Source organism: Drosophila sulfurigaster, chromosome X (genome assembly GCF_023558435.1).
Source record: "Drosophila sulfurigaster albostrigata strain 15112-1811.04 chromosome X, ASM2355843v2, whole genome shotgun sequence".
Lineage (NCBI taxonomy): Eukaryota > Metazoa > Arthropoda > Insecta > Diptera > Drosophilidae > Drosophila > Drosophila sulfurigaster.
The window spans coordinates 11,693,907-11,708,878 of NC_084885.1; the positions used below are offsets into that span (position 1 = coordinate 11,693,907).

The 14,972-nt window shown below is 34.9% G+C and overlaps 1 protein-coding gene and 1 long non-coding RNA gene across 2 annotated transcripts in view; one reads left to right on the forward strand and one right to left on the reverse strand.

The window, feature by feature from the left end:
• Positions 1-11,024: 11,024 nt before the first annotated feature.
• LOC133849178 (uncharacterized) lies at positions 11,025-11,342 on the reverse strand. The gene is made up of 2 exons (XR_009895335.1): positions 11,210-11,342; positions 11,025-11,153 (listed from the first exon to the last, which is right to left on the reverse strand). It is a non-coding gene; the product is annotated as an uncharacterized LOC133849178 (long non-coding RNA).
• Positions 11,148-14,972, forward strand: part of LOC133849175 (serine/threonine-protein kinase phg2-like) — a 69,403-nt gene continuing 65,578 nt past the window's right edge. Inside the window, exon 1 of the mRNA XM_062285086.1 lies at positions 11,148-11,269. Coding sequence (XP_062141070.1) covers positions 11,218-11,269 — 52 coding nt within the window. The 5' untranslated portion in view covers positions 11,148-11,217. The remainder of the gene's footprint in view (positions 11,270-14,972) is intronic.

The window sequence follows — 14,972 nt, forward strand, 5'->3', positions numbered from 1 at the left end:
AGATGACATGCGAAGCAGCTTTACATATTTAGTGTGACCGTTTTCGTCAAACGTTGTGTGCCTAAATTTAGCATAAATGGTAAAAAGCTAAAAATTCATGGCCACACCATTGGATATTCTGCTCCATGATACAATTATACAAGGTAGTCTCATGATACAATTATACAAGGTAGTCCCGTCGGAAAAAAGCTGGTACCCTGTCTATGTTAGCAATGAGTGCGAGTGAAAGAGGCACAGCGTGGTAGTGTGAACGAGACGGCAATGAAATGCGCGTTAACCCTTAGACGACTATATTAATATTTACATATTTTGCAGCTGATATTAATGTCTCCTTGACATATTTTTTAAATGTGAGTTGTTTATGAACAATTTTAATAATATATATGAGAATTCTCTAATTCTCTAAATGTTTTAATTCTATCCGTGTCTACGGCATACATTGCAAAATGTCATTTTGCACAAGGGTTAATTGCGCTAAAAAATTCGTCCGCAGACAACCTCTTGCGTCGAAATACGAATGCGCACTGACGAAAGCTTTTTTCCGACGGGACTACCTTGTATAATTGTATCATGAGGTAGTCTCGTCGGAAAAAGCTGTCCGTCTTTAAACATAACAATGAGTGCGAGTGAAAGAGTCTCAGCACAGCAGTGTGAGCGAGACGACAATGAAATGCGCATTAACCCTTAGACGATGATGTTAATATTTACATATTTTGAAGCTAATATTAATGTCTTTTTGACATATTTCTAAAATGTAAGTTGTTTATGAATAATATTAACAATATATATGAGAATTCTCTAATTCTCTAAACGTTTTAATTCTATCCGTATCTACGGCATACATTGAAAAATGTCATTTCGCACAAGGGTTAATTGCAGAAAAAATTCGTCCGCAGACAACCTCTTGCGTCGAAAAACGAATGCGTACTGACGAAAGCTTTTTCCGACGGGACTACCTTGTATAATTGTATCATGTTCTGCTCAATGTATACAAGTGGGGTTCGGTTGCAACAGCTCTGATATATAGGAGAGTTTTTAGTACGGATCCATTTGAATACTTTAATGCATTAAGGAATCGTAAATTTGTAAACTTGCAAAAAATGCATTTATTCAAAAAAAAAAAAATACAAAAACCAAGTAAATTTCCAATAGTCGGTCGACACGACTGATTGTGGCTCAAAAAATGTTGCATACATTGTGGGGCAAGAATAGTAGGAAAATAAAGGAGGGGAGGATGAGAAGAATGGGAAAGTGGTCGACTCTGAGATTGAACTGTAGATGAAAGCAATGGATCTCTTTGATGCTAATGAGCTGTTGACACGCGCTACCTTTTCATTGCATTAAGTTGCAATCGTCGCAATTGGTTGCTCTCAATTTAACAGCTCATCATCGTGAACGGATGAGCTGTTGAGGAAGGCACAAATCGAAGGACCGCCAACGCCTCAAAGCTCAAATATTGCCCACGAACGTGCCGAGCATGCTAATCAAGGCAAAGACATGGCTCACAGTATTTAAATACGCCCAGCCACTCTCAGCACTCAGTACTCAGCAAGCAGTCAACCGGTTGGCCATCTGGACGCCAGTCCGAGTCAATCAGTCAGACTTAGAGACAGAGGCAGAGTCAGCATTTGTATGTGCGACGAGCGAGAGAAATGTCAATTTGATGATCTCGTTAATAGCCAATTGAAAAGCACGTGCCCATCGACGGACGATGGTCGACTGTCTACATAACATTACACGGTTAACGTATCGTATACGCAACTTGCGTATACTTAATATAAGCTCTCTCTTTCACTCTCTCACTCGAAACTACACTTATGAGCACAATCAGCTTGCCTGTCATATCATTTATGAGCAATCAGCGGCCATTCACATCGAGAGCCATCAGCTGGCGCCTTTTATTTTATGGCTAATTAATAGCTCGCCGTCTTTGATGATCGTTGAGTCGACTCGATACTCGTACACTTCGATGCGACTCAACTAAAGTCGAGTGAGTGCAGATGTTTTATGTTTTTTCAATAAATGTTGTAGCCAGACGTCATATGCTAATCTGCTTCTGCTTCTGCCTCAATGTGTTCCTAATAACTCAGCACAACGCATTAAATGATTAATGATCGATAATTCGCGCAGTGTGGAAAACAATTTATGAAATCGCATTACCAATCGTTAGATCTCAATGGGTAGATCTATAAGTTATTTATAATATTTTTATTTCTCTTATTTTAAAGAAGATTTGTTCGTTGGTGAAACAGTACAGGTATATAAAGATTAATAAAGCGCAGTTTAAATATTAATAGACATATAAAAACAGAGTGTTCTTCAATTGAAATGTAACTAAAATGAACTTTAGTTCTTACTATAAATATGTATTTTATTGAAGTATTGAAAATGTGAAGAAAAACAACCTTATTGATTGCGCTTCTCTTCGAGTACTTAATCGTAAGCTGTGGCAATGAAATCGCTTTAGCAGCCTCATCAATTAGCCATAACTGTGACAAAGAGAATGGAAAAAAGAGAAGAGCAAATAACGAAAAAAGTGCATTTGATTTATTACCATGTCACTTGCATTCGTACAAGTATTATAAAATTGAAAATACATATTGCTAAAAGTCCATTTAAAGCGCAAAAAGTGGGGAGTAGAATTAAGTGAGTGGAAAATATAGTATGTGAAAGTTTTTGCCAATGCTGGTCACGTGCCGAGCTGGCCATTTAAAATGTAATTACGGAGTAGATATTGCAACAAAATTGCACTGAACTAATTGCACATGCAAGTTGCAGTTGCAATTGGAGTTCTTTGTTGCAAGTCTGATGAACTCTGGAGCTGTAGCTGTAGCTGTAGCTGAAGCTGACCAAAATAGCAGTGCTGCATGCTCTAATTGGAGGATGCCACCCAGACTGTGGCGAGTGCTCGACTCTTTACACACACACACACACACACATACACAAAGAGATGGGAGGTATGTACATAAATATTTGAAATTCCAAAGTTGGGCAGCTTGTGGCAGATCCAAAAATAAAACGCAAACGTCGCGACGGAGCGCGCACTGAACACATCAAATTTTAGTTTATTTCCGAATCATAACTTTTGTTTATCTTCAGTTTTTGGTGTTGCTGGAGCAGTCTTTTTTCCCCTTTTTTTTGGTCTGCTGATGCTGATGCTGCTGTTGATGCTCATGCTGGGGGAGAAGATCTCTGGTTAATCTTTTGGCCGCTTGAATTTAGCGTTTCAGCGTTTCAGCGTTGTTTCAGTTTCAGTGTGCTGCGTCGCCTTTGTCCGCGTCGACGTCCACGTTCCACGTGCGCGTTTTAATCGTTGAATCCAAAAAAAAAAAATACAAAATAATTATTCCCCCAAAAACATTTATTGTGTTCAAGTGAATTCAGATTTCCACATTTTGCAATGCTCCACAAATTCAATTCACATATATGTATATTATAATTTTAATACTATACTATATATGTATTTCCCTCCGATTCCGATTCCGATTCCGTTCCGTGAATGCCATTTTTTGCTGTTTTGGCGATACCAGGAAACTTTTACGGCCAGTCATTTGATTAGATATATATCTGTATTCAGTTGGTCAGTAGACGTCTCGCAACGCGTTGCAGTCGCAGTTCTCTCCCACGTACTATATATACTATATATATACATACATACATATATATCGGTAGTCAAAGTTCCATATATCAATTTTCTATTTTACTTTTGCCTCGCTGCAATTTCCATTTGTTAATTGTCTCTTGTGACCCGCTTTCGCATGCAATTTTTTTGGAAAAGTGTCAAACAGAAAAACTGAAAACAACAAAAAACAAAAAAAAACACAAATACAAATTATAACCTGACCAAGAGCATAAAATAAACATTCGGTTTTGTTTTAGTTTCGGCTTTGTTTATATTATATAGTACTTCTTCTGTGTGTGTGTGTATGAACAATTTGTATTGGGTTGCGTGTTTTGTTTCCCATATTCTCGATGCATTAAAGCAATAAATTAAGGCGTAAATATCAATTGGATTTTTTTTTTGTGTTTGCTGTTTGCTGTTGGTTTGCTCGACTATTTTGTGTATTGTTTTGCGGTGAGTACACGAGTATATAAATTTTATTATGATTCTTCTTATTTTGTGCCTTTTGCAAATATTCATTTGCCTGTCTATTTTTGTGACTGGCATCGACAACGGGGCAACAGGGCAACAGGGCAACGGCAACGACTTGCCGGCCTTTGGTTTTTATAAGCTAAATACAATACTAAAAATTTAATGCTCGATTGTGAAAAATTATGGCCATTTATTTGGCCTGCATCTGAGCTGCGGACCCAACAATAGTACTAACAATAATAATAATAATAATAATAATAATATTGTGAAGCAAGTATTGCCCGCGACAGATTGCATCAAGAAATACCCTTATAATGCAAAAAAATGTATTTCTAAAGTAAAAATACTTTATTTTGTTTATTTTGCCTCAGTGTCTATATATTTCTCAAAAGGAAAAATTCATTAGCATCATTTATAATTTAATAAGGGAATCGCTTAACTCGATTAAGGACAACTGGAAATTAAAAAAAAATTAATAAATTACGTTTGATTATTTGAGTAGTATTTTGTTATATTATAGATATGAAAATAATAGAAGAATCTTTTTAATAGGAACAAGTTTTTAAGAGCACTTAATAGGTGAATTTATCAAAGAAAATCAATATATTTCATGTTTAAACAGATTATTAAGGAATAATCCATAGATGATCAATTCAGATATAAGAAAACTAATTAATATTCTGTAGAATATCGATTCTGATATACGAAAATGATTGAATAATCCATAGAATATTTATTCAGATATACAAAAAAGTAATATCTTGTATACTTAAGTAATATCTTTTATAATAATACATACAATTTCAATTCATATTCTTTGGATTATTCATTTATTTATTATATATAAATGAATAATCCAAAGAATATGAATTCAGATCTGATAAGAAAATGAATCGAAAATCAATTGAGATATAAAAAAAAATGAATATCTTTTAATATCGCTTTAAATATAATAATCCATAGATGATTAATTCAGATATAAGAAAATTTAATAAAATTCTGTAGATTTTCAGATATAATAAGAAAATGAATGAATGCGCCATAAAATTTCAATTTAGACATGATTAAAAAATCCGTTATCTACTTTACACATATACTATAGTTAGAATAATATTTTGATTTGGATTAAATCGTAAATACTCTTCAGCCAAGAAGCCAGAGTATTGCTAGTGATATGAATAAACCACAAAATTCAATTAAATATGCTCAGTTGTTGTTGTTGTTACTGCTTTTTTTTTGCCTCAGGCAACACGCAAACATTTTTAATTTAATTTTTTGCTGCTATTGTTTATTTGTCTTATTCAATGGCCTCGCATCACCATTAAAATTCGCATCCTAGCAAATGTCTTTCAATTCGATGTTTTTAACTAGCAAACTGAGTGAGCAAATGGGGGCGAAGTGGGGAAGGGGTATAAGTATGAATAATCAAAAAATAAATCATTGTGATAGCCAAGGCAAATGTGAAAAATGCTGAAAATATTTTCAAATTAATGAAATCAAATTAATTTTTACTGCAATTTTAATACTACAAACATATGAATTGTGTACTTTTGCACAATTCGAATTCTTTTTTGAATATATACACAGCATACTGAAGGCATCAGTTGGGTAATTACTAATTTACTATTTTTGTAGAAACTTAAGATCGTTAAAAACATTAATTGTTTTAGATTTCTTGTTAACTCAAATATGCAAAGTTTGACAGTAGTTTTGCTTAAGTCTATTTTCGAATTGTATAAAATACTATATAACAAAACAGAGCATAAAATTTTGCAAATACTTAGAGAAACGAAATATAATTTATTTGTCTAAACTGTCCGTAACAGTTTTAAGATGAAACTAAAAATCAAACTATGTATCTCATCTTTTAATCATCTCTTTGTGTATTCTTTTGCTTTATCAAAAGTGCAACATCCTTGCTTATCCTTTTGGCGTTGATAATTCAGTCAGAAGAAACAACTTTTAAATTGGATATGTATTATACATAAATACAGTTCAATGAATATTAAGTACATTTGCTTAAAGTTCGAAGACTTAAGCTTATTTGGTCATCAGATTTGCTAAGATTTGTTTTAATACGCGCTAGCCAAAGGGTCGAAGGTTGAAAATTCGATATATTTGTATTGTGAGAGTATATCAATATACCAATTCTACCATTTGGTATATATTTCAGTATTTTTTGGTATATTCGTTTAGGGAAATATTATGTGCGGTATATTTATAATGTAATAATACACTTGGCTCTCGCTTAACACGGGGGTTACGTTCCTAAAAATCCTTGTGTTAAGCGAAACATGGATTCTGTACAAAATAAGGGGTTACGGTCGCAAAATTCAAAATTGGTAGCAAAAAAATTTTGTTATTGTTCAAATTTGGTCTGTTTTTATTAAAAATTCATACATTTGTTCAAAATTAACCAAAAGTTATTATGCATATGCCTTTAATAAATGCAAACCATTCATATTTTCAAAATTAAAAGTTGGTATTAAATTAAAAAAGTTGCTTCATATAATTAATTAATAGGTTAAAATGTTAAAAAGTAAGGAGATCATATGTTTCTATTTGTATCAAATTTGAAATGCATTTGGTTTCATTTATAGTCTAAGCCAATTTGCTTCGACATGTTTTCTCATTTTAGTGGCTCCTTATTAAAAAATCGTGTAAGAACGAGGTTGTTAGCGTGTTAAAAGAGGAATGGCAGCAAATTTGTAACCGTGTAAGACCGAGTTCGTGCTAAAAGAGTCCGTGTTAAGCGAGTGCTAAGTGTATATCGGTATACTAATTATAACGTTCGGTATATTTTAGTATTTTTAGTATAACGGTATATTTTGAATACAATAGTATATGGAAATGCAACAAAATTTACTTTTTTATATATTTGATGTATTAATTTGGTTCGTTTTTAGTATATGCGGTATTATTCTTCTCCGTTTGCTTAAATTGAAAATGAGTAGCGGATATCACACTTGTTTTAATTATGGCTAATAAAAGGAGTCAATAAAGAAGGTCAGTTGTTACTGTTGCAACTTGTTGAAGGAGTTGAAACATGTAATTATGTGTGTTGGGAGCTCAAATTCAGCGGACACAATCGCAGGGAAACCCGAAACTGGGAATATATACGCTATATAGGAGAACAGAACGATAAAAAAAACGTAGAGCGAGCTCAGCGACAGCGACTAATTAAGCCGGGGTGAGGAGGCGTGTTTGGGCCATGGTCAGAAGTATGAAGCTGCAACTGGACAGAGAAAAAAGAAGAAGAACTTAAAGCGGCATTCTCAAATTACATTACCCAAATGGCACTCAACTCAACACGACAAAGTGACAGTCGACAGTCGATGGTCGTCTGTCGAGTGACAGCTTTCGAAAATATGCTGCAATTGGGGCACTTGCAACAGGCGGAGGCAGCGGACAACTTGCAACTGGGTGTCAAACGTTGTGACAGGCTGCTAATAATGCCGAGAAGCCATTGAGAGGTTGGCCAAGCGATTGTAATATGGTGCGAATGCGGCATTCAAATGCGACTCTCAACAATAATAAACAATAACGAGCGAAAGCGAGAAAGAGAAAGAGAGAAAGAGTGAGAGAGCTAAGCAAACTTGAGGATCTGAGGAAGCTTTTGCCAACTGGCAGATGTCCAGCTAAGAGAGGGGGGAAGAAGTCGAGGGATAGGAGAGAGAGAGAGAGAGAGAGGGGGGCAACACAACGCTCAACATTCAATTCAATTCAGATTCCGTTTCGGACTGAGTGACAATAAATAATGGCATAGATGTCAACACATTGGGTGGGGACACGGACTCGGACTACTCTCCTCTCCTCTCCTCTGCTCTCCTCTGCTCTGCTCTGCTTTGCTCTTTTGCTGCCCAATCGATATGCATGCAATAATAAAATATACGAAAAGCTTTTTCTTCTCTCGCCCAAAACAATTCAGTTGGTTTTTACTATCGTTTCGCCTCGCTGCTGCATGAGGGATGAGCTTGTGTCTCCCTGCCCCTCCCTCCCTCCTCTTGCTCCTCTCTCTTTTTATTTTTTTGTTGTGTGTAGTTTCGTAAATTCTTTGCCGGATGGCAGTGCATTAACCCAGTGCTCTCCCTCCGCCCTCCGACCTCTGTCACAGAGTCACTCCGAGTCCCAGTCCCAGTCCCAGTCCCAGTCGGAGTCGTTGTCTCCCTCGTCCCCCGCTTGTCCTTCACAAGATGTTTCACATGTGCGCTTTGGAATTTGACAATACTACGAGCGAGGAATGTCCAACTCGGACTGTGTGGGGTGTGCTTGTGGGAAGGGGAAGGCGAAGGGGTAAGGGAAGGCGATGCCAAATGCCGACTAGATGACCGAAGTGCGAATGCTGATGGGTTTGTCTACGCAATTTGAGATGCGATTGGAATAGAATAATAAAACGGATCGCTTAAATTAAATATGCCATGATACTCACACACACACACACACACACACACAGAAATACACACAGACAGACACGCAAATAAGTACTTTATGCTGCCATCAAAAGTCTCGACCAGATGTAGTATGCCATCTAGTATATACATATATGATACTTGTACACTTGCTTGTCGGCAGCAATCGGAATGCGAGTGGCACAATGCGAATTATTAGCCCATGTCAGCAATGGCCAAGCATCAAATATTCTTTCGCCAAATTCGCTTCACTGCATTAACAAGCATTTAGTTAAGAAAACTGTTGTTCAAGGCAAAGTTGCATTTTATTTATTGTGAATTATAGCTTCTTAAATTCCAATTGACATTTTGTCTTTTGTTGTTCGCTTTTACTTCCTATATCCTGATATCAACTCAGTTCTACTTAAATGTTGAATGTCTATGCCGCTTAAGAATTGTTTGATGTTTAAGAATAGACTCTCTCTCAGGATATTCTTTTGATTTGTAAATTAAGTATACGCATAGTAAGAAAATAATTTGCAAACTCTATGCTGTTACAACTTAACTTGACAACACTGTTATGCATACTTACGTGGCAAATATATATTAATTCTTGAGATATTATCATCCTTTTGTAAACAGCCAAAAGAGTCTCAACCTAATCAGCAAAAAGTTTTCACTGTCTGCTACTAAAACTCAACCGTTTGAAATTGCTGAAGAGATTTTTTGTGCCTATCAAAAACTAGAGTTAATGAGTGGTAAATTATTTTATTTACAATAGTTTGAATTCTATAAACAGTCTGATGAGTTCAACTGCAAAGAAATCAAGACATTGAATCTCGATAAACTTCGATTAATAGGACAATATCTCACTTGCCTTGGTGTTACATCGAAATGCTCAGGAATAAGAAAGAAAGCTACAGTCGAGGATGCTGGAATGTAAAATACCCGCTACCCATTTTCAATAACAGAATATTCTTCTAAAATATATATATACCGAATGCCATATCTGGTATAAGTGTAAATATAAATATACTGTAGAGTGAACAGCTCAGTTGACAGCTCTTTGATTAAATAGAAGAGAGAGAAGCCAAAACAGAAAAGAAATAAAGGCTCCGCCAGAAGAACCCTTTTTAGTATATTTAAAATACCAAAAAAGTATATTTCACAAGTGTATTGTATGTGGGATTTTAATAGACAAACATCTAATTAAATTACAAGAACGAAGAAACACTTAGAGATCTTAGGATGAGCTTAACTAGCATAACTATCTTCTGTCTTAAAATTTTAGAATTTTAGTGAATATTAAGGTAAATTGCTTCTACCGAAACTTTGCATCTGTATTCTCGATTATAACTGGAAAGCTTTGATTATGAGTTCAAAGAAATTAGCAATAATTTCGTTGGAAAAAGTTGTAGTTAATAAAAACCGATTTGTAAGAATTGCAATATTAATTGAATGCGCTTTTCCGACCATTTTCCGTTAATCGAATGTAGCCTTGTGCGTGAATTGTTCGTGTGTGTCTGTTTTCACGGCAGCTGCTGCGATCGGAAAAGCCATCTCTCTCACACTCTTTTTCTCTCGCTTATTTCCACCACGATTTCCACCTTTCACCTTCAACACACCTGGGAACAACCACTGAGGATTACGAATCGGGTTTTTCACTCGTTTGCTCTTTTGGTCTTCTCGCCTGTTCGGTTTCGGTTTTGGTTTTCGATTCGTTTCATTTCGATGAGCAGGCGCAGTGGAATTCCATGAGATGATCGCAGTGGCCGAGCACAGTTTGAGAGCAACTGTAATGGCGAATGGGGAGGGGAGCCAAAAATACGAGTATATGTGTGCATGCATGTGTGTGTGTGTATGTGTGTGTGTGTGTACTTTGTGTACTCAGCATCAGTCCAAAGGAACGGGCGAACGAATAATCCGGCACGAATAAGAAAATGGAAAGTAAAAGAAGAGAGCAGAGACTGAGCGAAGCGGCAAAAACATTTACCGTACAGCCGTCAACGCAAACAGACGACTGACTGACTGGCTGCAAAAAACCACACAAAAAAAAAAAAAAATTAAATACAGAAGAAATAAAAGAAGAATACGGGGCAGCTGTCGGTCTTATTTACATCAGCAAATATACGGGAAATGCTTATTAAAGATTCGCAAATCTAACAAAGCGAGGAACGAAAAACGAGAAACGAGAAACGCTGCAAAAATACCAAATAGTCAATATATACTCTTGGTATATACTGAACGTGTGCGAATTTGTTTAATTTGCAATTAGCAAAACAAATGAGAACTTTCAATTTCAATCGGTGTGCTTTTCCCCCTTCCACTTCTTGCATTACTTCTCTGCGTGTGTGCAAGTGTGTGCAGTTCTGTGCAGCTGCGCGTGTGTGTGTGTGTGCAACGGTGTAACGGTTCATGCGACGCGCTCGGTTTATGATTTGATTTTGTTTTTCTACTCGCGTTCCATTTTATTTGATTTTTTTTTGGTTCTGTTCTGTTCTGTTTTGTTTTGTTTGTTGGTGAATTTGTTTTTGAGTGCCGTGTTGCCAAACTAATTTTAGCCTTGGCTGCCTTGGTGCCATAAACTGCACCGGTCAGCGTTTGGTTCGACCAGCAATTGATATAATGCTTCTCCCCCTGTTGACCACGTCCAACTGCAACTTGTGAGCGCCCTGCAAAACGACAAAAAACAAAATACCAAAAAAATACTTACAACAAACACAACAACTACCGAAAATGCTGAGCGTCATGGCAACGACGACACAGGAAGTCATGGATGTGGAGATGTGTAAGTTGAAAACTATTGCAACTGACTTTGATTAATATTCCACAATTGTTTGTCAAATTCAATCACCAACAAATATGAATCAATTTCTTTTTCACCTCTGTCTCTGTGTGTTTGGAGATCTCTCTTTGAAAGTATTTCAATAGTTGCATTGATTTCAAAACCAATATCTGAACAAAGTATTTGATGTTTAGTTGAACTTCACCAATAAGAATTCTCTGAATTTCGATCGTCCTGAAATTAGAATAAAAGTTTTTCAATTTTCATAACTATAAATTAAAAATATGTATAGCAAGTAAAAAAGATTTATAGTTGATAAGGAATCTGTTAATTTGTTTTTAATAAGGTTCTTTTTCCCTTTTACCATCCGAATATTGGAATTTGAGTTACCTTTTAAAGTTAACTCTTTCGTTCGTCTAGCAGTGAATATTAATATCTATAACAGCAAATAGTATTTTTATAGCAACGAATGCATCGATATTAACGATTTCGAAAGCTATCAATTACTGAAATTCAACGGACAAAATCAAAATCAATCAATATCAAATATTTGAAAATGTTCGATATTAAGTTTGTCGATATTTTCGAGCCCTAATTACATGTGCCCATTACGTTCAATTTAAAATCGCATAATTAATTACTTTGTAGTTGTGACAAGTTAGCGATGACACTTGTCATTTGGAGATGACACATCGCAAAAGAGTGAGTAATGAAACATTTAGGAATTTGTGAAATAAATCACAAATGAATCATAAAACATTCTTAGCAAGTTTAAAATTCGATTATTGAATTTTATAGTTGTAATATGTTTACAGTATATATAAATATAAATATATATATAAATATATATATAAATATATATATATATATATATATATATAAAATATTCCTGACAAATAAAGAGCCTTATTTTGAAATTTTAAGCAATTTGAAATTGCTCTGATTAACGATTACTATGTGGCAACCTAAAATTGAAATATTTTTGGTTCAGCCATAGAAATCCACATGTATTTGTGCTTCCAAATGTACTTGTTCTTATTATAGTCACGTTCTCACATTCATTAGATTTTTTTATTGATCTTGCGTTAGCGGAATTCATCGAAGCAATTCCGTAATATTACTTCCGGGTTACCAATATTTACACAGAGAGAAAGAAATAGAGAGAGAGAGAGTGAGAGAGAGAGAAAGATAGAGAGACATAAAAATGCCTATATATTGATAGACCTACATTTGTCCGGATGAAATTGGGGCTTGCCCTTCAAATTGCTCTTTCCCATTGTTTATAAACAGCGAAGTAAACAAAAGACTTTCGAAAATAATGCATAAATATAGTTGCTATGCTTTGTAGTTCATTTCTGAGCATGTCTGAACATATCAAAAACTGTAATATATAGTAAATTAAATGATTTATAAACAACAATGCAATAAACTACAAATTTTTATTTTATTTTTTGCTTTTCGATGTGACCTTAGGAAAATTACCATAGAAATGTTTTCTTTTTTTTTTTTTTTTTGTGAAATACTTGATTTTGATTTGGAAGATTAATGAATTGAAATGATTCATTGTCCTAATTATGACAGTTGGTAAATTATTTATAGAGATTGTTCTGAGGATGCGATCAGATAAAAATTATTATATTATTTAAGAAATAAGAGGGTCTTAACTACTTTGATTGACAATCTGCTATGTTTAGTATATTCTAGTGTATTTTGAATGGATGTACTACATCCATATACCAAATATAGACTTCAGTATATTTTTGTATTTTTGCGGTATATTTTAAGAATAATACTCTTATTCTAAATGGGTGTTGGGTAATGTCATAGTCGAGCACACTCGATTGGAACTGTATTCCTGTTTCTTTGTTTAATATAAAAACTAATATAATATATTGTTTTAATGTTCGCAGAGGAAAATAACTTAAATGATTCGGAGTTAGATTGTCTTAACTTTGAATATTATAAAAAAAGAGCAAAAGTTTGATAGAAACAATTTATATTTAAAAAAATATGTATTCCAACTTATTTTTATGCATAACATTGCTTTCACTCCATAATTGTATAATACACGCCATTGTATAATATTCTACAACTTGTAGACACTAAGAAAACAGTCAACAAAACTTAAATATTTTCCAGTTTTGTTCTTTTTTATTTGGTGTAAGAATAAGAAATAGCCATAAACTCAAGTTTCGTTGACAGTTTCTTGCTTTATTTCTGGGAGCATACAATGAACTTTGCACAGCTCGTAAAAATAAAGGGCTGCAAAAATTGAACCAAAATAATGGACTCTATCTATCACTATAAATTTGTTGTTTTCAACTAGAGTAAATGTGGAATATAGTAAACTTATCACATACCCTGGAAGTCATTCATCATATTTTTGCGACTGCCGAAAAGTATGCCGTGTGATATTCCACATTTAAAAATAAGTAATTACTAAGAAAATAGAAAATATGATAAATTCAAGCAAGAAGTGCTGTGATTTCATTGATAATTAATAAGTTTGCTCCACTTTCAAGTGGTGGTGGATGATAAGCGAGAAATCGAAGTATTGTTTAGGTCTGCTTTCCGAAGAAGAAGAAGTCGCGACCTGCACTTATGAGTAGTAAGCATTGAGGGCCACCCATGGCGTTTAAATGGCTTCAGAAATAGCCGTGCGATTCGCATTAAAATAGATTTCCGAGATACAATTTCCCACTGGCACCCACCCACCCACTACGAAGCGAGCTAATGGTGTGTACATTCTGGAAATGAAACTGAAATTGCTGTGCGTGCAACACGTGCGGCGGGCAGTCGTCAAGAGGCGTGGCGTGGCGTGGCGTGGCGTGGAGGGGGCATCATTAAAAGTTGTTGCCCAGCACATGGCCAAAAAACAAAAAAAAAAAGTTGCAAACCCATTTTCAATCGCAGCCAAAACCATTTCGAGTGTAATTAAATTTATATAATGTGCTCGCACATTATGTACAAAATAATATATGTATATATGAAAATCGTGGCATAAAAAATAATAAATACGAGTGCAATATAATTTGGCAAATAAACAGCGGCCGAATTTTCCATTGCTTGGGCCCAAGCATATGTTCCTTTCTCTTGTGTTGCGAATACTCGTATGTTTAAAGGCAAACTTTATTTAGTAGCCCACACACACACACACACGAACACACACACACAAATTATGAACGGAGCCCGCCCATAAAGGTGGCAATTATCGTTTGATGTTGCTTTTTTATGTCCAAAGCAGCAACGGAACAAAGGCGGAACGGAAATGTATATTGCATTACGGGTATTTCCAATTTCAATTTCCAATTTCCAATTCCCAATTTTCAATATCCAATTCTCGATTTTCGATGTTTATTCAATGTGCTCAATGGACTCTGGATAAAATCAACTCTCAGGCCATTGCCACGTCGCCATATACTATATAATTGATCGATAGCTTTATTGTTATATCTATATCCCCCGAATACGCATCGACAAAAACAAAATAATACTTTGGGTGCTGCATCTGATCTGCGATTTAATTGATTTATCTCAACTTGATTGATGGTCGACAAAATAAAACAAATATTTTGCTATAATTGAAATGTTTATTTCTTTATATTAAATATTTATGTTATGCGAATGTTTCGCCAAATACAGCGAAATATATTTGTGAAGCAAATATTGATATTCCAATCAAAAGAACTGAATTAGTTAATCCCAA